Source organism: Hyperolius riggenbachi, chromosome 7, assembly GCF_040937935.1.
Source record: "Hyperolius riggenbachi isolate aHypRig1 chromosome 7, aHypRig1.pri, whole genome shotgun sequence".
Lineage (NCBI taxonomy): Eukaryota > Metazoa > Chordata > Amphibia > Anura > Hyperoliidae > Hyperolius > Hyperolius riggenbachi.
Window position 1 is genome coordinate 213,570,813 of NC_090652.1, and position 24,834 is coordinate 213,595,646.

The window sequence follows — 24,834 nt, forward strand, 5'->3', positions numbered from 1 at the left end:
GTTGGATTTGAGTCAGTTGTAGCAAATATGAATATAACACAAAAACATAATTACTGGACTCCACTTCTTCCCTGGATGTTTCCCTCATCCCTGTGTCTACAAAGCCGGATCACCTTCCAATCAATGATCCTTAGCTGGGAAAATGTAAAAAGTCACCTTTAGTTTTCAGCAAAATCTGAACAAAAACGATCTTCATTGTAAAATTATGTAACGTTCAAGGCAGCACCCCCTGGCAAATTTTGCATTGTAAGAAAGAATCTTTCATATGATCAAGCTGGATCAGTTATCCTTGCGAAGAAAAGATAAGGCCTCGTTGACTGAGTGAATCCTTGATGTTCTGATTCTCTATAGGCCCGCAGTGTGTCGTTTTTTTATGCGAAGTCCAAATATCTAGCAAGGACTAGGCGGGAAGGGCGTTTGTCAGCTGCGGCTCGGGGGGGGGGGGGGGGAACCCACTCTGTGTGCGCGTTCCACTTTACAGCCCCGTTTGAATCTCAGCATTTGGAAAGAGTAGATGCACAAAAGTCTCGGAGGGCTTGAGTTGCCATGGATTTAGGGAGTTCCACCATCGTAAGGTTGTTACGGTGAGAACGATTTTCGAAATCTTGCAACTTTTTCTGCATTTGTTTATGTTCTTTAAAGGGAACCAGAGGCCCCAGAAAAATTCATTATACATACCTGGGACTTCCTCTAGCCCCATAGGCACGGATCGCTCCCACGCCACCGTCCTTCGCTTCCTGTATCCGGCTGTCCAGGGTCCCGTAGTTTCGGCCAGTCGGCGGCAGCACGCGGCAAATCGTCCGCATCACAGGGGCTCCCGGCATACCCTTACGCGTGCGGCTGCATAGTGCGCAGCCGCAAGCGTACGGGTATGGAGGGAGCCCCTGTGCATGCGGATAATTGTCCGCGTCCGCCGGAAGTGACGGGACCCGGTACCGGCGATCCAGGAAGCGGAGGATGGCGGCGTGGAAGCGATGCAGGCTTATGGGGCTGGAAGAAGCCCCAGGTATGTATGAAATCTTATTTCTTTTTTTAACGCTGGCTTCTCTGGTTCCCTTTAAGCTGCTTGTTTCCCTTTTCCTCCCCAACTCGCTCGTCCTCTATTTTCTGGATACGTGATTCAGCATGGTCTAATCGCTGACAGTGCGCTTGTAGTGTTCCATGCACGGCTTTTAGGGACTGGTCTATGGCGGCCTGTTTTGAGGATTGCAGCTCTGGGGTCAGTTTCTCGACTACCGCTGCCGCCAGCCTCTGGTAATCTATGCCTCCACTTTCCCTCTCACCTGGGGTTTCTAATGGCATCTTATCCATGGAGTTCCAGGATGCAGGCTGTTGTGTCTCTCGTACGGGGGATTGATGCTGCGCGGGTGATGAGCGAGAGGGGTAGGCGGCCATCTTGGAAATGGCTTCCTCCTCCGTGCCTGGCTTCTGTTTACAAGTAGACCGCGTTAAGTAGCAGTCCATGGAGCGCGAGGGTTACGGCTGTCGGGTCCGGTGCACTTCCTGATCGCCACAGAAGTGCGGGACGCTTTAGCTGCTGTGTGGATCGCTGGAAGGGGTCGCGGTTAGCAGAGCTACACTCTCAGCCTCCTTCCATCCAGAACCGGAAGTCCAGAAAAACATTTCTGTTACAGCTTATACAAATCCTGCAATAAATCTGCACTGTTTCTACTTCCTGTTTTCATGGAAGCAGACATATTGTTAACATCCTGTACTTTCAAATGATCTTATCTGCCGTGGTAGTCAGTTAACAAAGGGGAGAGGTCAAATTACAACTCGTAATTAGACACAAATGAGGGGGAATTAGACAGGCTAAACTATCTAAATACATACAGAGTGCATTTCTCTCTGTTTTCCTTCTGTCCTGTGCAAGAGTTCAGATTTCCTGTAATTTTGTTCAGATTTCTGTACATTTCTTTGTCAGCCAGCAATTTATGTGTGACATGCAGCCCTGCCTTTGCTCTTCACTATGTCACACACAGCACTCTAAGCATAGGCCTTCTGTGTCATCTGCTCCTAGCTGCAGAGGTCGTATATCCCTGGAGCAGATGACCCAGTCTCACTTGAATTACACCGATTTATGCCTGGCTGTGGAGAAGCAAGGAAAGACACTGTCCTGAACACAGCACACAGCTCTCCCTCCTGCCCGGTCTGCGCAGAGTTTCTAGGGGCGGGCTCCATTGGCTGGCTGGGTGCCTGTCTCTCATTGGCTGGAGGGAGGCACTAGCACAAAAAAAGAATGCCACCGATTGGAGGATGGGAGGGAAGGGGGTGAAGAGAAGCCTGATGCTTTCTCAGTGTGTGGCTGTTCTGCCTATAGCTGCACAAGAGATCTCAGGCAGTTATTACTTGAGGGACGCCTGTCACAAAAGGACAGGGTAAATTTAATGCATTTGGACTGCGGATGGCAACCCTGCTGCTGCTTCCCCACCCCCTACCCCATGAAAACTGGTAATAGAGGATTGTGCATGGTATGCTTACCCTGCACACTCAAACCGCGGTATACCGCTATACTGGTATACCCTACTGGCAACATCTGGCATTTCCATAGAGACAGTGGATCGCAGCCAATGTATATGCACATTTAATTTTTCTACCCTGGTATAAAAATACACTGTTATTATAAAAATACACTTGTACACACGTGCAACCTCCCCATCTCCTGTTGTTTATGGCCAGGGAACGGGACTACAGTTGATGCGCATGCGTGGCGTGCTTTTAAAAGCATGGCGCCTTTGTCCTTCCCAACCATGACCCTGAAAGTTGCTGTTCTGTTTTTTTACGTGACACTCATGTTAGCTATTTGGAGCTGCCACCTCATCACCCACCTGCCTGGGCATCCTACAGTACAAATATAGAATGTCATTTGCTGTGCGTAGGTTCATAGAATAAGGTATACAGCACAGGTTGGTGTGCAAACTCATATTTCTGGTTGATACATTGCCAGTTTGAGGCTGTTCAATAAATGTAAAATTTTAATAAACAATTTGGCCTGCAACTTAGACTGCATTTTACATTCTGGCCCCTTCTATGATTGAGTTTGACATCCATGATATACTGTATTTTCTGCCGTAAAAGGCACACTTTTTCTCCCCCCCAAAAAGGGATGAAAAGTCCCTGCTCCTGATACGGCGAATGCAAATGCCGCAACGTTGGGATTCCCTGCATCAGCTCCCCCTCATCCCCCCCCCCCCCCCACCACCACCACCACCACCACCATCATCATCGCCTGCTCCTCCTGTGAGTAGAATTGTATAGCGGCAGTGTCTTACCTAATCCATGCCGCTCGCGGGTATCACAGACCTCTTCCCTTCCGTGCGGCTCCCCCTCATCAGCACAAACCGTTCATGGGGAGCCACGCGGGAAGGGGAGAGGTCTGTTAACCCTGCGGGGCGCCATGGATTAGGTAAGAGACAGGGGAGGCAGACACGGGGAAGCGGACAAACGGAGGGGGAGGGAACGGGGACAGAGCGGCAGGAGGGGACACCTGGGGACACACGGGACATCTTTTGGGATTGGTCTGGTTATTGATCTTCTAAGGCATACATGTCAAACTCTGGCCCGTGGGCCAAATCTGGCCCTCAGAGCCATTCAATTTGTCCCTCAAGTTGTTTCCCACTTTACATTATGTTTGGCCTACTCTAGACCACCAGGGAAGCTATATTGTAGGTGAAGCCCTACAACACCAGGGAAGCCACATAATGAAGGTAGGGAAAAAGCCCTAAACACTAAGGAACTGTGTGGGGAAGGGTGGGGGGCCTCTGGATACCATGGAACTGCATAGGAAAAGGAGGACCACTAGACACCAAGGAACTGTATTGCGGGGGAGGGGGGGGGGCATTAGACATCTGGGAACTTTATAAGGATGGAAGGTGGCTAGTAGACATTAAGGTTGGCCCGCGACTAGGTCTCAGTGTACGATTTTGTCCACTTTGTATTTGAGTTTGACACCCATGTTCTGTAAACCATATCTACAGTATTGCCTATCCATTTCCATCTCAGCATTTCCTTTTACCCCTCTGTAACATTTGTTTTTGACTTCTTTTGATGCAGACTGGCTGTTCCAGAATGGAGATCGAGAGGAGATGGAGATTCGGGGTTGTTCTATCTGGGCTGTGGAGTTAGTTTGTGAAAGTCTGCAGGAATTGTTTGAGAAAAAAGGAGAGAAGATGAACAATGAAATCAACCCTGTCCTAATTGACCACTTCCTCTGGGACTATGCTCGGGACTACAGGGAGGAAATCAAAGTTGTTCCTTTCCACAGGGTGCGATGTATCTACTACTAAGTGTTTCTAGTGAAAATTAATTTTCAGCACTTAATTAGGCCTTAATAGTGCAGTAGCGATGCACAACGTAATTGCACCTTAATTCTGAATAGAATTTATACATTATGGTTGTTAGTATGAACACAGGTTAAAAACTAAACATTTCAGGATCCAAAAAAGTAAATATTGGCCTCAATTCACTAAGCTTTATCAAACACTTTATCAAACATTTGATAATTTACCTCATGGGTAAAATCTAATTTTGAATTCACTAAGGTGTTATAGATTTATTAAAAAATGTTATCGATAAAACATTCGGTAAACATATAACACCTTAGTGAATTCAAAATTAGATGTTACCCATGAGGTAAATTATCAAACGTTTGATAAAGTGTTTGATAAAGCTTAGGTGATTGAGGCCATTGTCTCTCAATTTTACAGCACTTAAAGGCAATCTGAAGTGAAAATAAACTTATGATATAATGCTTTGTATGTGTAGCACAGCTAAGAAATAGAACATTAGTAGCAAATATATTAGTATCATATTGTTTCCAGTACAGGAAGAGTTAAGAAACCTCAGTTGTTATCTATGCAAAAGAGCTTCTCTGAGCTCTCTGGTCAGCTTGGTCGGCTACAGTGCAGTTTTCTGAAGCACGTATCTCAACCTGTCTCTCACAGTTTCCTTGTTTGTTTAAGATTTTACTGCAGGAAAGTTCAAAGGGTCATTCACTCTGCTCTGTTCCATAGTTTAAAATACAGAGTGTTGTTTGTAAACTGCAAATATTAGAGACTGATGCAATGTGATACAAAAAAAGCTATATAAATAAAAATATGAGACTCTTTTTCTTTGCTACTAATATTCTATGAACTATCCGCACTACACATACAATTCATTATTAGGTTTTTTTTACTTCAGTGTCACTTTGGGGCAGGTTCATGAAGACCTGGATGATATGAGAAAGGAACCTCACTTATATTGCATATCTAAATTGTGCTTAATGTCAGACTGATGACTGGACATTCTACCGCTTTTTAGCAAAATGTATGCAGCCCTCAATTTCAGCACGTCGTCCAGGTAGCAAAGCATCCCCACACCACCAACACAGTGACCCCAACTTGTTTGTCTGTGGTATGTCATTGTTGTAAGCTGTTTGCTTTACATCAGATGTAACCGGACCAATGTCAGAGTTTGAGGTCACTTCGTAAACCTTTTCCAACAAATTCCTTAAAGCAAACCTAAAGCAAAAAACAAAACAAAAAAAAACTATGATTAATTTTATAGTGTGGATAAGGAATAGAACATTAGTAGCAAAGAAAAGTCTCATTTTTTTTATTTTCAGTTATATAGCTTTTTTTAACCACTTTGGGACCGGCCGCCTAACCCTCTTAAGTACCAGGGCATTTTTCGGTGGAGGGGGGTGCGCGCGTTTGGGTCGGGGTCGGGTGGCCAGATCCCGTCTGTGGTGTGCTGGGCTGTGTCCCCCCCCATGTTGGTTAGGTGTCCCCCCTGTGTGCAGCAGCCATCACTTACCTTCCAGGCTCCAGCGATGAGCCGCACTGGACCCTCTTCTCCGGCAGGCATCTCCGCTCCAAATGACGCTCAGGTCGGGTCGCGGTTTGATGACTTCATCAAGCCGGGACCCGACGCTGATGTCAGACGGAGCAGAGATGCTGGCCAGAGCAGAGGGGGGCGCCGATCGTCGCTGGAACGGCAGGGAGGTGAGTGGATCCTCTTCTTCTTCCCCCCCCCTACAGCCGCCGCTGTCAAAAGTGATCACTACGATCCGACGGCGACTGTAGTGATCAGCAGCCATACGCGATGGCTGCTGATCACTGAGGGGAGATGCCAGCTGTCATATGACAGCTTAATCTCCCCCTCCGGGTGCGCACGATCGCGTCGGGAGCGGTTCTTTAGCGCGGACGTTGAATCAACGTCCGGTCAGAACGGTACCACCACCTGCCGGACGTTGATTAAACCTGCGGCAGTCCCCAATAGGTTAATAACATTGTATCATTATGTAACAGTTGCAGTTTTAAAAGCACACACTGTCTTATAAACTATAAAACAAAACAGAAATAATGATCCTTTGAACTTTCCTGCAGTAAAACCTTATCTCAAGCTGTCTCTCACCATTTCTTTGCTGTGTAAGTGCTTTAGAAAACAGGACTGTATTTGACTCAGCGGGTCGAAGAGCTCAGAGAAGCTCTTTTGCACAGATAACTGAAGTTTTTTTTAAATGCTTCCTGTACTGGAAAACAATATGAGACTCTTCTTTGCTACTAATGTTCTATTTTTCAGCTGTACTACCCATACAATTAATTATATCATGAGTTTATTTTCGCTTCCGGTTTGCTCTAATCTGTGGTGAGGTGTTGTTGTTTTTTGAATGACGCATGGTCTGCTGCTACTAAAGACTATAAAACAGCCCTAAAGCAAATTAAAATTCCCAGTAGTGGGAAGCCTCTGACCTATTCAGAGCATTGGCGCTCACGGTGCTTTTCAGGAATTAGTCACTGTATGCATATCATAACAATTAAAAACTAAACATTCACAATTTAAAGTCCATCCATCAACAAATAAAACATGAGCGATTTTTCATAAAAACAGGTTGCAAATCTTCAGATGTATAGAGGCCGCCACCACACCCTTTGTGTGCCACTCACCGCAACAAACAGACCAACCAATGGTCTATATGCACATCGGGACCGTTCCCGGGTCATCCCCCACCTCTCTGGCACCAATGAGTTGCAAGATCCTCCCTTTAATCCGACAGTCCTCTTGTTTACCTCAATAAAAAGCCTCATATAGTGCAATATTGCTTAAAAGGTTTATTGATAAAAAATAATACAGGTTGCACTCACATGCTCCTCCTTAAAATGCTCGCTCAGAGTAATTTGTTTAAACGGGCTCTCCCCCGTAACTGATGGCCAGGGCTGGCAGGCTCCTGATGGCGGAACTAGCGGGCTGCGGGGGGAAGGCGGACGCACTGTGACGTGATACAGGGGAGGAGATACATAAGGGAAGCTAAGCGCATCAGACTCCGTGCCCCTGATGAGTCATTTATGACGAAATCGATCGGGCGGAGTCTGATGCGGAAGGACTACTAGCGTCTATCAGCGGTGGCGAGGCGGCGAGCGCGGAAGGTCCTATCATCCACCGAGCGCGCGGCGGAGGTGAGAGGGACCATACGTTTATCCGGAGCCTGCCAGCCCTGGCCATCAGTTACGGGGGAGAGCCCGTTTAAACAAATTACTCTGAGCGAGCATTTTAAGGAGGAGCATGTGAGTGCAACCTGTATTATTTTTTATCAATAAACCTTTTAAGCAATATTGCACTATATGAGGCTTTTTATTGAGGTAAACAAGAGGACTGTCGGATTAAAGGGAGGATCTTGCAACTCATTGGTGCCAGAGAGGTGGGGGACGACCCGGGAACGGTCCCGATGTGCATATAGACCATTGGTTGGTCTGTTTGTTGCGGTGAGTGGCACACAAAGGGTGTGGTGGCGGCCTCTATACATCTGAAGATTTGCAACCTGTTTTTATGAAGAATCGCTCATGTTTTATTTGTTGATGGATGGACTTTAAATTGTGAATGTTTAGTTTTTAATTGTTATGATATGCATACAGTGACTAATTCCTGAAAAGCACCTTGAGCGCCAACCTCTATGAAAAGTTTTTTGACATATTGTTATAGAGGAGGCGAACTGGTGCTACACATGTGACAGGAGCCTGGTAGGAATACTTTGCTGTGAGCGCTAACCTCTTGCTGCAACTATTCAGAGCATTGTCTTACACTCCACCGTTAGAGCTCTGGGTCCCTCTCTACCTATTCACTCCAGCAGACTAAAGATGGCAGCTACTTTTTTACATGGGTTTTTAAGGGATTGGTAAACATTTTTCCTTCAGAAGCTGTGTGTTGTGGCTAGTTTCTCCAGTGACACCATATAGGAGTACTATACTTTGACTCCCTTTTCTTTCACCTTTTGCTGCGAAATGAAAGTTTAGCAGGGAGTCTGGGAGTTACTTCTAATCACCATACTGACCACTTTGGTGGAGGCACCTGGAGTATCTGTGGTGGACCTAAAGGTGCGTACACATGTCTGATATTTCTGAACGACTTGTAGTTCCAACAACAAGTTGTTCAGACATCATGTACACAAAGAACAAGTCATTTGATAATTTACCTAATTTGCATGTCGTTTAACCAACTTAATAATGGACAATGGACTGGATAGAACAATGGACTACATTAAATGACTGATTAAACGACTTGTTGTTTGAATGTCTTTTAGTGTCAAACTAATAGACTTTCAAACAACAAGTTGTTTGTACACATGTACGGACCTAGCTGTCCTTTGACAGTTAAGGTCCGTACACACGCCGGACTTTAGGCAACGACGGGTCCGTCGTTGCCTCCCGCTGGGTGGGCGTGCCAGCGACAGTCCGGCGTGTGTACGCTCTGTCGTCAGACTGATACGGCTGTTTCTGAGCGATCCGCCGGGCGGATCGCTCAGAAACGGCCGTATCAGTCTGACGACAGAGCGTACACACGCCGGACTGTCGCTGGCACACCCACCCAGCGGGAGGCAACGACGGACCCGTCGTTGCCTAAAGTCCGGCGTGTGTACGGACCTTTAGTCCATGGATCCGCCAAGCGGATCAGGCAAAACTGCTGCTATCAGTCTAACGATCATTTGTACAAACACCAAACTGTCGTTCAAATGACCGGTTTGAACGACAAGTCGTTCAGAAATATCAGACCTGTGTGCGTACCTTAAAGCTATATGCTGTATAGCAGGGGAGGACTGGCCAGGGGGGAAGGGGGGAGATTTCCCCCCAGGCTGCCTCTCATTTAATGATTTAGGGCTGGCACTGTGAATGGTGAATTCAGGTTTTTGTATAAGGCAATGTGAAACACTAGGCTGAATGAGGGAAATAAATGCCCAATTACAGAGCAATTGCAGGGCGGACAAGCTAGTAAATATACACAGCATGATACAGAGCAGAGGCTTGCCTGCAGGGTCCATGGGAAAAAAATCTGTCTGGTCTCTCACCATTGTTAACTGCTACATAAGATATTGTCTAGGCTGAAAAGTTTTCGACAGTCCCTAGACTCCAGAAAGGCTGCTTGCAGACAGTCCCTAGACTCCAGAAAGGCTGCTTGCAGACAGTCCCTAGACTCCAGAAGGGCTGCTTGCAGGACTTGTGTAGGACATAGAAACCCCAACCGTTGTAACTCAAAATATATTATGTGCCCCCCCCGGTGCCAGTGCATTTATACTTTACCTGTCACGCTGTCCCTCAAGTGTCCTTGCTGTATTTCCCACGTGACTACTGGCATATAGCATGTGGGGTGCGTGTGTGATGTCATTTAGGCTGGGGCTGCCGTGAAAATGGGCCTCTAGTTTGTGTTTTCCCCCAGGCCAAAAGGTCCCAGTCCTCCCCTGCTGTATAGACAGACTTTATCAGAGGCGCTCACAATCCCTGCTGTTACAGATACAGGTACAACTCTTTGAATTGACCTGAGGAAGTGGGTGAGTACCTGTGGAATGTGTTGTCATACCATTTTGTATTGAATAAAATCTTTTTCCAATATGCTGGTGTCATATTGTCTAGAGAGGCAAGATATTGCCTCTTTTTACCTATTATGGGGATATAGCTTTAGGTCCACCTTAGATACATCGGGCACCTCCACCACAGTTATCCGTATAGTCCTACACCTCTAGTGGAGGTTTTCATAACTTTGCAGGGTTTTTTTTCAACTATAACGGTTTCCAGGAGAGTGACCACTCATCGTCCAGTTCCGCCTGGACAATTGAGCGGGGGACAGTTATTTCTCCTGCAAGTGCATATGGTAGTTGCAAGGATTGCAACCTACCTCTGTGAGTATATTTGTTCTACATTACACTTCGCTCCTATACCTAACGGTCTTCCATTGGGCTCTGGGTCTCTCTTGTTTTCTCCAAGGGGCACTTTTACCCATCCTAGAGACCTTCAGGCAGGGAACACACTTGACTATTTTCGTACGCGTTTTCTGCACAGAAAAACTCATGTTAATCAATGGGTTAGTTCACGCTTAATATGTTTTACGCACGCAGAAAAAAAACTGACATTCTGCATCATGATTCTGCACATTTTGTCAGTTTTCTGTATCAATTACATTGGCTTCTGTGAAACACGCACGCGGTTTCCTGCATAGAAACACACTTGGTGTGCAGAAAAAGTATACAGAAAAACGCGCACAGGAAACTGAAAGACCAGTGTGTTCCCTGCCTCAATTCTAAGCACCATGGCAGTAGTGCAAGCATGAGAAAAACCTCAATGCAGGCACTTCAACTAACAGAAACTATCTGTTTTGAGTTTACTGATTCCTATAAATGTGTCTATGTTGCCACTTTTTCTTGTTCTTTCTGTTTTCCAGATTTCCACACTGTAGCTAAACTATGGTTTATACAAATAAATGAATTACTGGCAAAGTTTTGCTTGTTTCTTCTTTCCACTTCTTCACCCGGGGGCACTTCTACAAAACGTTGTGCTCCGGTCAGGGGTCACTTATGTATTAGGCAGGATTCACATTATTACAGACACTTTGTGTGTTCGTGTGCGGTTTTTGTGTGTGTGTACATTCAGAGTAGCTAATGAAATTCAATTAAAATTTGCATGTGGTGTGCAAATTTATGCTGCAGGATGTTATTTTTTCATGCATGTGAATGCAATTTTTTGGCAGGGAACACACTTGTCTTTCAGTTTTCTGTGCGTGTTTTCTGCATACTTTTTCTGCACACTAAGTGTGTTTCTATGCAGAAAAACGCACACGGTTTTTCACAGCAGCTAATGTAATTGATAGAGAAAACTGACACAATGTGCAGAGTCAGCATGCAGAATGTGAGTTTTTTTTCTGCACACGAAAAACATGCAGTGTGAACTAACCCATTGATCAACATGAGTTCTCAGTTTTTCTGTGCAGAAAACGCACACAAAAACAGTCAAGTGTGTTCCCTGCCAAAGTGTGAATCTCCATTGACTTTCATTGAATGTGCAGTGAACACGTTTTTGCACCTATGCAATTCGCACAATGGGCCCAATGCTGTACAGAGATGTAGTAATGTATTCTGTTACTATGGAGGGGGGCAGAGGGACGAAAAGCCACACATGGCAGAGCAGGAGGGGTAAGAAGGGAGAGCAGTGCTGTACGGCAGCATTTGGCCGAGGTGATCCAGCATGCTGGATCTCTCACTGATGCATCGAGGAGAAGGGCTGTAGATTCTCAGCAGAGGTGGCTGCACACACTGTGTGTAATCTATTGTGTGTCTGAACCTTTAGTGGAACCCAGGGGCGGTGCTAGCCCTATTTTGACCCCAACGTTCGAACAAAACATCCTTGTGCATAACACAACCATTTACTTATTATAAATATGATTTGGGGATCACCAATCGTTTCAAAAATGCTATGTTATTGTGCAAAAACAGTTACATATACATATCACAACAAATACCTCAGTATTGCACCAACCCATATAAAACCTGGAGTAGTGGCCACCTACTCAAACCCCCAAAAAAGTCCCCTCCCCAGAAAACGGCACTATTTGTATATTCCACTTTAAGTGATGGAGTAAAAACTGCTGCCAATGGAGTTCTTTATGGAGGGCAAAAGATTGCATATGTCCTCAAATAAATATTACAATTCACATATAGATGGGGTGTCCGTTCTCATGCAGGATAATGGAGAAAACAAGGGGAAAACAGCTAGTGACTCACATGATCCTCCAGACGAACAGCAAAACACCAGTTCAAACAGGCTCACCCGTTCAGACCTCACGCAGTGCCCTCAACATGTCCTGGTGTGCCCCCAATCTATTTCTAGGGGTGCCCCGCTTTCCCCCCCTCCCCCTGGCCGCCCGCTGCCAGACAGCCAGCAGTGTCAGACCTCGATCAGTGGGCGACACTACTGCGGGCGCTAGGACCTAGCGGACACCGCACTGATATGCGGAAATGACATCACTTCCGCATATACAGCGTGGTGTGCCCGGCGCGCCCGCTCTAACTGGTCAGGTTACCCGCTGATCGAGGTCTGACGCTGCTGCTGGCTGTCAGGTGAGGGGATGCCTGTCACTCACTACCTAATTGGGCGTCCCTGTCACTACCTAACCCAGGGGGCGCCTGCCACTCACTACCTAACTGGGGGTCCCTGTCACTCACTCATTACCTAACCTGGGGGTCCCTGTCACTCGCTACCTAACCTGGGGGTCCCTGTCACTCACTACCTAACCTGGGGGTCCCTGTCACTCACTACCTAACCTGGGGGTCCCTGTAACTCACTACCTAACCTGGGGGTCCCCGTCACTCACTACCTAATCTGGGGGTCCCTCTCACTACCTAACCTGGGGGTCTCTGTCACTCACTACCTAACCTGGGTGTCCCGGTCACTTACTACCTAACCTGGGGGTCTCGGTCACTCACTACCTAACCTAGAGTCCCTGTCACTCACTACCTAACCTGGGGGTGCCTGACACTCACTACCTAACTTGGGGGTCCCTGTCACTCACTACCAAACCTTTGGGGCGCCTGTCACTCACTACCTAACCTGGGGGTCCCTGTAACTCACTACCTAACCTGGGGGTCCCTGTCACTCACTACCTAATCTGGGGGTCCCTGTCACTACCTAAACTGGTGGGCGCCTGTCTCTACCTAAACTGGGGGCTCCTGTCACTACATACACTGGGGGGACCCTGTCACTACCTGAACTGGGGGGCTCCTGTCACTAAATGAGCTGGGGGGCTCCTGTCACTAAATGAGCTGGGGGGCTCCTGTCACTACCTTAACTAGGGGGCACCTGTAACTACCTAAACTATCCAGGCCAGCCAGCCCAGAATCACTGTCAAAAAGGCCACAGCATCACCACCAGTCAGGCCAGCATTTACTTCAGCCAGCCAAGCACAGCCCAGCATTACCGCCAGCCAGGTCACACCATCGACCAGAGCATCACCGCCAGCCAACCCGGCCACAGCATCACCGCCAGCCAGGCCATAGTATCACTGCCAGGCCTTTCAGTCCACACGTCATCCCCAATCCAGCCTAAAACAGTATTGCCAGGCACAGCAGCCAGTAGAGAAGAATTCAGAAGCCAGGTGAGAGGTGTCTACGGCCTAGTGCACACCGTGCGGTTTTTGGAGCGATCTGCCGGCCGCATCCGCCTGGAAAAACCCTTGGCTAATGTATTGCAATGGGATGGTGCACACTGGCGGTTTGAGGTTTTTGCCAAGCCGCAAACACGCCTCCTGCTGCGCGTTTGCGGATTTCTGAAGCGTTTCGTCCTCAATGTAAAGTATAGGAAAAACGCAAACCGCTCCGAAAAACGCTACTTCAGAGCGGTTTGCCAGGCATTTTTGTTACAGAAGCTGTTCAGTAACAGCTTTTACTGTAACAATATGTGTAATCTGCTACACAAAAACGCACCCAAAACCGCTAGGTATGTTTAGAAAACCTCTCTAAACATACCTAGAATCGCTCTTAAATCAGCTCCCAAAACCACTAGTGTATTGTGGATCTGCTAGCGGTTTTGGTGTGCACTGGGCCTACCATATTAAGGGGGCATTCTGCCTATTTATGTGAAATGCTGTCTATTTATGTGCCTCGTGACTGCTGAATTTGTCTTGTTGGGGGTCACATGATTGCTGAATTTGTCTTGTTGGGGGTCACATGATTGCTAACTGCGAGACTATGGGAAAAGCTGAATCATCATCATATGAGACAATAGCATTAAACCTACTTTTTTTTAGCTTTTTAAAACCGAAAATAAAACTGGGAGGTTCTAAAAAATAAAATGAATACATTTTTTTCAGGCGTAGGATGGATGAAATATTTTATCTTCACAGTTTATTTTCAACTTGAATTTTCCATAATGTTCATGTATGAGTCAAAACGTTTGTACAGTATTTAGTTTAAATTGCTGTTGCCACCTTGTGATAAGTGACTTTTGGGTTGCAGTTTGGGCACTCGGCCTCCAAAAGGTTCGCCACCACTGTTCTAATGTAATGTCCCACCCATTGCTAAGTTCATGTAAATTTGTCTCCACCCGTGGCCACACCCACATTCTGGTCCATGGCCACACCCATTTTTCGGCGTGCTAGCTGCAGTGTGCTGATCTCTGCTGCCTACAGTATGTGCAGTATAAGCTGTTCTCTAGTGCCTGCACTGTCTGCTGATCTACCTCCAGTGTGTACTGTGCCTTTACTGATTGTAAACCAGCTGTATTGAATGCTGATCCCTGCTACTTTCAGTATGTACATTATTAGCTGTAAAGCCTGGCATACACATACAATTTTGATTAGCCAATTTTAGCTCTGTTCATCAAATTCATTGTCTGTTGGCCCACTTACTGCATGGGGGTGGTAAAATTAGTCAGTGATTGACCAATCAAAATTGTATGTGCGTATACATCTTTGATCTATGCCTATACTGATTGTAAATTATCTAAATAAAGGACAGGGGGCTCCATCCAATATTTTGATGGGCAGGCCCGTTATCTGTAGCTTACACCGCTGCTAAGTTCATGTACATTTGGCCCCACCCATGGCCATGCCCACTCACTGCATAGCCACACCCATATGCCCCCCACCTGGTGCCCACAAGTGCCCCTGATCTCCAAGGACCCTAGGAACGCCCCTGGTGGAACCTACAGAATACCCAGATAGCTCAAGGTGACCCAGAACCACGGCAACTGATTTCCCATGGTGCATCACTGCTAAATTTGCCCCTAGCTTCAGGCGCATAAAGAGATGATTTGCATATTCAGCAGTGATGCATCATGGTAAACCACAGTTGCTTCTAAATGTGAGCCTGGCTTCAGGGGCATAAAGAGATGATTTGCGTATTCAACAGTGATGCATCATGGGAAACCACAGTTGCTCACTGAAAGCTAAATTATCACAAATACACTCAGTTGTAAAGTGGACCTGAACTCAGAACTTCCTTTCTTCTCTAAAAGATAAGCAATCGTATAGAAACCTTTAAAGAAAAACACTTTTTGTTACAGCTGATATAAATCCTGCAATAAATATGCAGTGTTTCTACATCCTGTTTTCATGGAAGCAGGCATAGGGTTAACATCATGTGTTTACATATTAGCTGCTTTGCCGAGGCAGCCAGCTGTCACAGCTCAGAGATCAAATTAAAGTTTTAATTAGTTATAGATGAAAGGGGATTAGACAGGCTGAACTCTCTAAATACATACAGGGTGCATTTTTCTATGTTTCCTTCTGTCCTGTGCAAGAGTTCAGGTCCACTTTAAGAAGGCAATATATACTTTTAGTAGGAGGGCATTTTGGTCTATTTTAGTCCCCAATACCTCCCTAGTGGTTCTGGGTAACCATGAGCTATCTGGGTATTCTGTGGTACTGGTCCAAGCCCTATCCCATAGAACCATATCAATCCCTGACATGCATTGAAGAAGACGTCTGAAACAGGCTGCCTGCATGTGGGGTTGGTATGGCTCTGTAAAATGTATAAGCTATAGGGTTGCCATACAAAGCCAAATGGTCACTGGAAAATTAGACTATGGTTGGATCATAAGACTGCAATTGCAAGCTCCTCTGAGCAGAGCCGGGACAAGGTCCTCCAGCACCCAAGGCTGAGACAGCAAAGTGCGCCCCTCCATCCCTCCCACCTCAGCTGTCACACACTGATTGCTATTAGACTAAGAGGTGCCACAGGGCCCACAACCTCCCCAACACCTTAATATCTAGTTATCTGGCTTGCAGTCACTGCCATGTATCCCCTTTTCTTATTTCTTTCTGCTTCAAACACAATTAGGAATGACAGCTGAATGAATTCTGCGCCCCCTCCTACACTGCGCCCTGAGGCTGGAGCCTCTCCAGCCTATGCCTCGGCCCGGCCCTGCCTCTGAGGGACAGTTAGTGAGAGGACTACAGTATGACTCTGTAAAGTACTACTCAAGACGGCAGTGATGCATACTGTAAATAATAATGACAGACGGACCAAGAATGAGATTGGCTTTGCCATGGCTTTGGGCAGGAGCGTAGCAATAGGGGTTGCAGAGGTAGCTACTGCATCAGGGCCATTGGGTCAGAAAGGCCCTGAGGGGCCCTCCCTTAAGCAAAATATTAGCTCTCTATTGGCCCTGTGCTGGTAATAATCACTTCTATAGATGCTTTAAATAGTAATAATCATTAACAAGCGGCTTCCCATCCCCTTCTTGCACCTCTGACACTATAGTTGCCATTGGCAGGTTTTATTGTGTATACAGTGCTTGGGGGGAAGGGGGGGGGGGGCATGTAGAGCTTGCACTGGGGCCCAAAGCTACACTACTGGCTTTGGGCTTGCCCACGTTTGTGGAAATGTGGGCTAACTTCAAACAATCTAGTAGGAAAGATATTTTGCATTTGAGTAAAGTTTGTGATGCCAGTGCCAACCGCATTGATTTGCAAATTTTTATACTTAAGCTCTGGCGTATTAGGAAAACAATCACAATTTTCTAATGTACTTTCTATTTGGGAAGTGTCCAGGGTCCAGCCAAGCACCATTATAAGTAAATGGGAGTAATGCCAATATTGTAAATGTAGACATAATAGAACTTCTGTTATAGTGAACCTTTTTATGGGGGGGGGGGGGCTCCTGCGGTATTCTGTATCCGGCTATAGTAGAAATTGGGCGGCCGCTGGTGTCATATGGCAGTCGAGACCCATGAACCATAGTCTGGCCGGCAGCCAGCTGTAGCCTGGTCACTATCTGCACACTGCCCTGGGCACCAGCTGGTACATGGTCCAAAGACCGCAAACTGCATCTACTGGTGATGTTCCCTATGTAAGCTGCTGCCTGATTACTGAGGGAATTGCCTAACATCTGTGATTATCTTGTGTATGGCTGCAACGCTACTGTATCATCAAGGCTAGGGATCATCATCTAGGGATTAGATTGTGAGCCCCTCTGAGGGACAGTTAGTGACAAGACAGTATACTCTGTACAGAGCTGCGGAAGATGTTGGCACTAAATAAATACTAAATAATAATAGGCTGTACAGAAACGTGGAGATGGGAGAGCATACTATCAGTCCTGCACCTGCATTAACTGATGAGATCTATACTTCATGTGCAAGCTGTTGCATGATTATTGCATGCAAATATCTGCATATTGAGCACTGTGCATTTTTTTTTAACTTACATACTGTTCACTTGCTGAAGCATTGAAAAAATAACTCCCAATTATTGACTAAATTAAGATACATTACTATAGTATGCTTTATGTGCTTTAGTATGACAATTTCTGATATAGTAAACTTCTGATATAGTAAACTACTTGCCCCAGTCCCTTGGAGTTTACTATAAATGGATTGTACTGTATTTGTAACAGGAAAAGTATAGAAAAGCCCAGGTAAAGAATGATCAATGGCTTTGAAAATATTGTCCAGTCTGTGACCATAAAATGGTTAAATTGAACCAATTACAGAATAGAATATTTGTTTCCTGTGACAGTAGTCATTGTTGTGTTCATGTAAATAGGGCTCTGTGCTAGGGAAATCCACCATTAGTAGAATATCTGCAAAATTAGCTATATTCTACTAATGTGCAGTGGCTAATTCCAAAAGTGAAATTTGTAATTTTTACTGATATGTTTCCCCTTCCCAGGGGCGTCGCTAGCCCCAAAGATCAGTGGCGGGTGCCCCAGATATCCCCCAGGCTTGGTCTCCAGGTTCTGTAGACATCTTCTCCCCGTAGTGTCTGAGAATGAATCATACCCTAGAGCTCCTAGCATCTGATTCTCAGATGCTAGGAAGAGAATCGCCAGCTACAGAGGATGTCTCCAGACTTGGAGAGCGGATGGAGGACATGAGTCGTTCCTCCTGCTGTGCTAAACTGCCGGGGGGGGGGGGGGGGTTAGGGGGAGGAACAGTGAGGACACACACAACAATGCATGCTCCCTATGGAGGCTCCCGGCACCACAGCTTCCACCATGTCCCCACAACACCCAGCATACGTCGTAGAAGTACCGCAACATCCAGTGGCGTAGCTAAGGAGCTGTGGGCCCCGATGCAAGTTTTACAATGGGACCCCCCAAGCACTCTATACATAACAATTGATACGGCGCACCAAAACCTGCCAATGGCAACTACAGTGTCAGAGGTGCAAGAAGAGAATGGGGAGCAGTTTGTTAATGGTTACTGCTATTCAAAGGATCTATAGAAGTGATAATTATGAGCACAGGACCAAAAGAGAGCTAATAATATAGTTGAGGGAGGGCCCTTCTGGGCCCCTCTGGCCCAAGGGCCCCGATGCGGTCGCAACCTCTGCAACCCCTATTGCTACGCCCCTGGCAACATCCAGCATGGCACCACACAGTATCCAGAGCATGTCCCATATGTTTAAGTGACACTGCCTATTTATGTCATATGCTGAATTTTTTTTTTTCTGTATTAATGGAGAGGGGGCTTCATTCAAAATTTTGCTGGGCAGGCCTACATAGACCAATGTTAACATGTACATTTGGCCCCACCCATGACCACACCCACATTCAGGTGCATGGCCACACCCATTTTTCAGCTGGAGTACCCAAAAGTGCCCCAGATCTGTTAGGACCCTAGCAGCGTCCCTGCTGTCACCTAACCCTCTTCTTACTTGAATCCTCTGTGACACGTTCGCCATTTTCCAGCCATCACACGCAGAACACAGAGTTAATTAGCTTTTACCAAACGCTTTCCTGGGCTTCCAGGCACCCCTACTGACTATCCATCCATATTGGCCCTGACAAAAAGTAATAAAAGGGCCCTTGTCTGAAGAATATAGTCTCTAAACCTCCATACATGAAAGAGCAGTATTATCACCTTTGCATGTCACAAAAACTTCTGCTAGAGTTCAAAAGAGAGGACTTCCTCTCACTCTGATGTTGTATGTGCATCTTCCATACAACTGCTAAGTATGAGAGCTGAACTCACAGTAACGCTTGATTTCATATTTTTCATATTTCATGGTTTTCTGGGTTCGGCTAGCATGATAGCCACAGTGTTTTGACAGATACCTGGTTTGCTCACATACGGAGAGGTTTTCAGGAAATCCAGCTACTGAGAAATACTGTTTCTCAGTAATACTTATGTGCATGGTGAAATCGGCCTAACATAATCTTTCTTACAGATTTCTTCCTTTCTGAAAGGGCGCTGGAGCTTTTCTTTCTTATCAGCTCTCATGTCCCATCAGGACGAGCCCTTTTAACACCGGCTAACGCCAATGGGCGTGGCTGTGGCGGCAGCCCCAGGACCGCATAACGCCGATTGGCGTCAAGTCCTGGGGCTCTGATTTGCAGGAGATTGCGCGCAGCCTGCGCGCACATCTCCTGCTCGGGGGGCAGAGCTCCGCCCCCTCTTCAGTCTCCGAGCAGCGATTTGCCACTCGGGAGACTGCTACTTACATGTACAGCCCAGGGGGATAGCTGTGTCACACGGCTGTCCCCAGTACAGCACTGCTGCCGATCGCAGCGCTGTACATGTAAATAGACGGCGATCATGCCGTCTAACAGTCTCCCAAGCGGCAATAGCCGCTTGGAGACTGAAGAGGGGGCGGAGCTCTGCCCCCCAAGCAGGAGATGCGCGCGCATCTACATCTACTGCTGCCTAACCGATCCCCACCACAATGTCAGTGCTGCCTTCATAGCTAAACACCCCCACCGCTGATATCCACGCCACCAGTAAACGTTATTTTTTGGGGGGCGCTGCCAGCTCTCAGATTACACAAAGGACGTCGCAGTAGCTGCAATTTACATTGCAGTCTGTGGTGCCCATTGTACCTGGCAGCCACAAGCAACACAATTACCAACTTCAGTCATTATTTCTGACTTTTTGATACTTGGAAAGAAGTGCAGTGAATTCAAATTTGTGTTCATCCAGTAAGGAAGCTGCTTAGGGCTTGAATGAAACAGCTTGTGTTTGTATATTATCCCCTTTAGTACATCATCCATTACTCTGCAGTGATTTGGGGGCTCAGAATGTACTAGCTATATAGTATGAGAGTAAATTGGAATGAAGATAGATTGCACATGGCTGCTGATACAGGAGGCTCCTTAGACAACTCTAGCTTTTCCACAGATTTATGTTAGTATGGTTTATGTGGCAGAGCTATATCTACATTAGCTGCAATGGCAAAAACATTTCCTCTGACATAAAATAAGATGTAGGTAAGAATTCTTCTTTTTACTATAACTTCTCTTTTTATATATCTTCTGTTATCAGGAAACATGTATGTATCTTATGCAACTCATTGAAACCTAACCATATAATGAAAGTGATGTAATATCCTTGCTCCTCCTTCGCAGGAGGATTCGTTGGGACATGTTTTGGGATCTGTCTGGGCTTTAACATTTTGTTAGATGACATCTTAGCATTATGAAACTTGACCTTTTCACTTTATTATATAGTATTGTGGGTCACTGGCCTGGAATAAGAATAGGATGAATAGGAGAATTAGAATACCTGTCCTGCATATACACTGTAGTATAGTGAATCATAAGATATTTAATATACCGTAGAGTCAGGAAACTAGTATTTTTTGACCAACAACTGCAGCAGCCATATCTGGGTTTCTTTCAATTGTACTCTGAGTGTATCATGATTTAATAATATTTTTGCCTTCTGCATAAGGTAAATAGAGTATATCTTGGGGACAAAAAAATATTTTGCACCTCAAAATGTCATTACACGATGAGTCCACAACACATCTGCATTGGAATGTAAAGACATTTTATCCCCTTTCCCAGCTGACTGCTTCTTTTTCCAGTTTCTTTAAACTCAAAGGGCCTGTTACAGGCACAGCTTGTAAGAGCTGGAGAAAATTGTTTAGATAAGAAGTAAAGCCGCATCTACACGCGTAGATGCGGCCGCAATGTTCCTTATCAATCGAGCCGCTGATGCGGCTCGATTGATAAGATCCGACAGGACGGATCTTGCTTCCGCCAATTCATTGCTCGCTCCCCGCGAGGGGACAATGGCAGGGAATCGAGCGGAAGATAAGCGGCGCCGCGGGGACGAGCGGGGAATCGAATGCGGCACACGCGAGGCGAGCGGGGACACGGCGGGCACTCGCGGGGACGCGGAAGAGGCGATCCGGCGGCTAATCGAGCCGCCGGATCGCAGCCTCATCTACCCGTGTAGATGAGGCTTAACAATGAGAAGTAAAGCTTAAGCTGTTTTCTCTGGGAAGGCCAGAGATGTCATGGACACTTCTTCCACTATACTAAAATACAATTTGCTATTATGTGGTGAAATGTACACTGCTCCACTCCTGATAATCAAAATCACAGATCTAATCTGATAAAGTTAAAGGGACTCCGAGCTCAAAAAAAAAATGAAAATTGCAATCACCTTGGGCTTTCTGCAGCCCAGTGTAGGTCGGGAGGTCCCACGACGGCGTCCTGGCTCTTCTCTCAGGTTTTCTCCCAGAGATGGCTGGCCGGCGGCTTCCGGGCGGCTCCAGGCGACACTGGCCCGAGTGTCGGGCTAGCGCTTCCGCATACGACACGTGTGATGTAATCACGCTGGCCGCCTTGCGTCATCACGGCGGCCGGCGTGACAATATGGCGCATGCGCGATTAAACCGCGCATGCACCGTACTGTCACGGTGGCCGCCTCGCGTCATCACATGTCGTATGCGGAAGTGGGAGCCTGACACTCGGGCCAGTGTCGCCTGGAGCCGCCCGGAAGCCGCCGGCCAGCCAGCTCTGGGAGAAGAGCCAGGACGCCGTCGTGGGACCTCCCGACCTACACTTGGCTGCAGAAAGCCCAAGGTGAGTGCAATTTTCATTTTTTTTTAGCTCGGAGTCCCTTTAAGTGAAGCATAGGACAGTGTCGGAGCTACTGATGTCTGGAATACCCCCTTGAGACTCCTGTACCTTTTTAAAAAGAATTCCCTGAAATCGCTGAAGCGGGCAAGCTGGTAAATTTACAGAGGCTTGCCTCCTGCAGGATCTGTGGGAAAAACACAGCTCTCTCAGCATTGTAAAGACTGCATGTGGACAGCTACATGAGGTATTTCACAGGTTGAAACGTTTTTGACAGTCCCTAAACTTCAGGAGGGCTGCCTGCAGCTTGTGTGAGAGGCTGGCAGGGACAGGAGACACATTACAATCAAGTAGCCTCTGTGTGATGTGTGGGACTGCAATACCGATATGCTCTCTGCTCTATCTCAGTCTCTCCACCCTTCTTCTCTCCCTCATTCACTCTTCTTTTCCCTCTTCCCCTAGTGCTGGCTGGATGTGTCTGTGCTGCCATGAATTGCACCTTTGTGACAAGAAGTGTGTCTTCTGATATGAACATTAAATGTGGAGATATGTTTGCTTTCTATGCTGTGTTGTAGGTGTTAAAAGGCCCAGCACAACTGCAAGGGTTTGTTTGTCTATTCATTGCTGAAGATACTATTTAGATAGCAGTTGGTATTGGTATTGCTTTAGGGCTCATTCACACTATGGGCCTGATTCACAAAGCGGTGATAACTCAGTTATCACACCTAAAAGACTTTAGGCGTGATAACCTTTGCACTGCTGAGTTAGCACCGTTTTGTGCTCTTTATCGCGCGCAAAGTCCCGCGCGCAATCGCGCAACTCTGCGCGCAGCGCCCATAGGGTGTAATGGGCGCATCGCACCGTGCGCCGCGCGATTGCGCGGGAATTTCGCGCAAGTTTAATTTTATGTGATAAAGGGCTTTTCACAGGCGTGCAAACACTTTGCACCGCTTTGTGAATCAGGCCCCATGTGCGGTGAGTCATGACAGACAGCAGCACCACACATAATGCCTGCAATGCAGGTAGCATGAAAGTCTATAGACTTTCATGTTACCATTAACACTACAGTTTGCGTTCCCGTGTGCTGCATTGTAACTTAGCCGAGGAACATCATCATACACGACGTATGCATTGTCATGCTTTTTTTTGTAATAGAATGGAAGCTGCCGACCTATGCGATTTAGCACATTGCAATGCATGTATGAAATTGTGTTCAGGCATGCTTTGCCTAGTGTGAATGAGCCCTTTGTATCTCTTTTGAAAGTTTTGTAAAAACTGTATACTAGCTGTTCCTTTTACAGAGGGACAGGTCTTTTGGTTCCAAATTCTTTTGTCCCTTTTCAGGTCCGGGCCGAGGCATAGGCTGGAGAGGCTCCAGCCTCAGGGCGCAGTGTAGGAGGGGGCGCACAATTCATTCAGCTGTCATTCCTAATTGTGTATGAAGCAGAAAGAAATAAGAAAAGGGGATACATAGCAGTGACTGCAAGCCAGATAACTAGATATTAAGGTGTTGGGGAGGTTGTGGGCCCTGTGGCCCTCTTAGTCTAATAGCAATCAGTGTGTGACAGCTGGGGTGGGAGGCATGGAGGGGTGCACTTTGGTGTCTCAGCCTTGGGTGCTGGAGGACATTGTCCCTGCTCTGTCCCTTTTCAAGCCTTGGAACTGATATACTGATCTATATACTGAAAATATATGTACCCTTCTACTGGAATTGGCTGAACCTGAGACCCCCACCCAAAAATTTGGATCATTCAAAAGTGCTTGCCAGGGACTCCTCTTTTATTCCTCCAATTCCATCTTCATGGGAGCATGCTACTGCTTTGAGGAAGAGTATCGGCCATCTTGCCTGAACTGAACCAAAGAACTGCACGTGTTTTCCCAGAAAGGACATATTTCCACATGAACTTAAGTATTCGTATTTTCTTCCCTTTTTATCTTTTTTATACTGCGCTACGATTGTCTCTATAATTGTTGATTTTAATAATTTTCTGTATATATTAATTATTTATATTGCATTTATAATAAAGACCTCTAAAAAGTCATTTATTTGTTCAGCTACCCCTGCTATTCAGCCGCACAACTGAATTCTAGCTTCTGAATATTCGCTACTACTGTTGATAGCTAGATAAAATAGTGTGTTTTACCCATTTTTATTTGCAGGTATTAGTTAGGCCTTCTACCCTTCTGTAGGAGTGGTGGCAGTTATACCCTGAAATAGTGTGTAATTTGTGTTACTGTAACTCACAAGCTACCTTCTAGCCTGTCTGCTGCCAAAATTCCAGCGGTTTCTGCGCACCGATTGCATGATCAGTGTGCTGGAACCGATTGGAAGGCATTGTGTGGTCTGGCCACTAGGGGGCTTGTGACAGTGGTTGGGAGCGTGTGGGATCTGTGTTGTGCTGAAAGTATCTCAGATAGCGCTATCAAATTAGCTCTATCGAGAAACTAACTAATTTGTTGGTGTTGTAGCTGAATGCAATATATTTTTTATATATACAGAGAGACTGTGTAGCCAGTACCCCTCCCCAACAGTTTTATTTTATTTGGCCTGAAAATGTCCTGGAATTACAAGAACATGTGCCAAGCAGATCTGGAAAATCTTTGTCAAACGTGGGGCATTGACAACTTCCGCAAGACAAAACAGGACATGATAACAGACTTGTTTCAATGGAATACCCAGCAACTGCGGGAGCGGGATGTGTCCACTGAGGAAGACACCAGCCCACCTGACTCAAGTCGAGGGGAACCAGAGACTGAAGATCCTATGTGTACAGAGGTTGAGCATCCTG

At 46.4% G+C, this 24,834-nt stretch overlaps 1 protein-coding gene across 2 annotated transcripts in view; it reads left to right on the plus strand.

Annotated features, from left to right (window-relative positions):
- QNG1 (Q-nucleotide N-glycosylase 1) overlaps positions 1 to 4,472 on the plus strand; it is a 32,602-nt gene extending 28,130 nt beyond the window's left edge. For both annotated transcript variants that reach the window (XM_068245137.1, XM_068245138.1), the window contains exon 5: positions 4,054 to 4,472. In XM_068245137.1, the coding sequence (XP_068101238.1) occupies positions 4,054 to 4,286 (233 nt within the window). In that variant the 3' untranslated portion in view covers positions 4,287 to 4,472. The remainder of the gene's footprint in view (positions 1 to 4,053) is intronic.
- Positions 4,473 to 24,834: the final 20,362 nt, after the last annotated feature.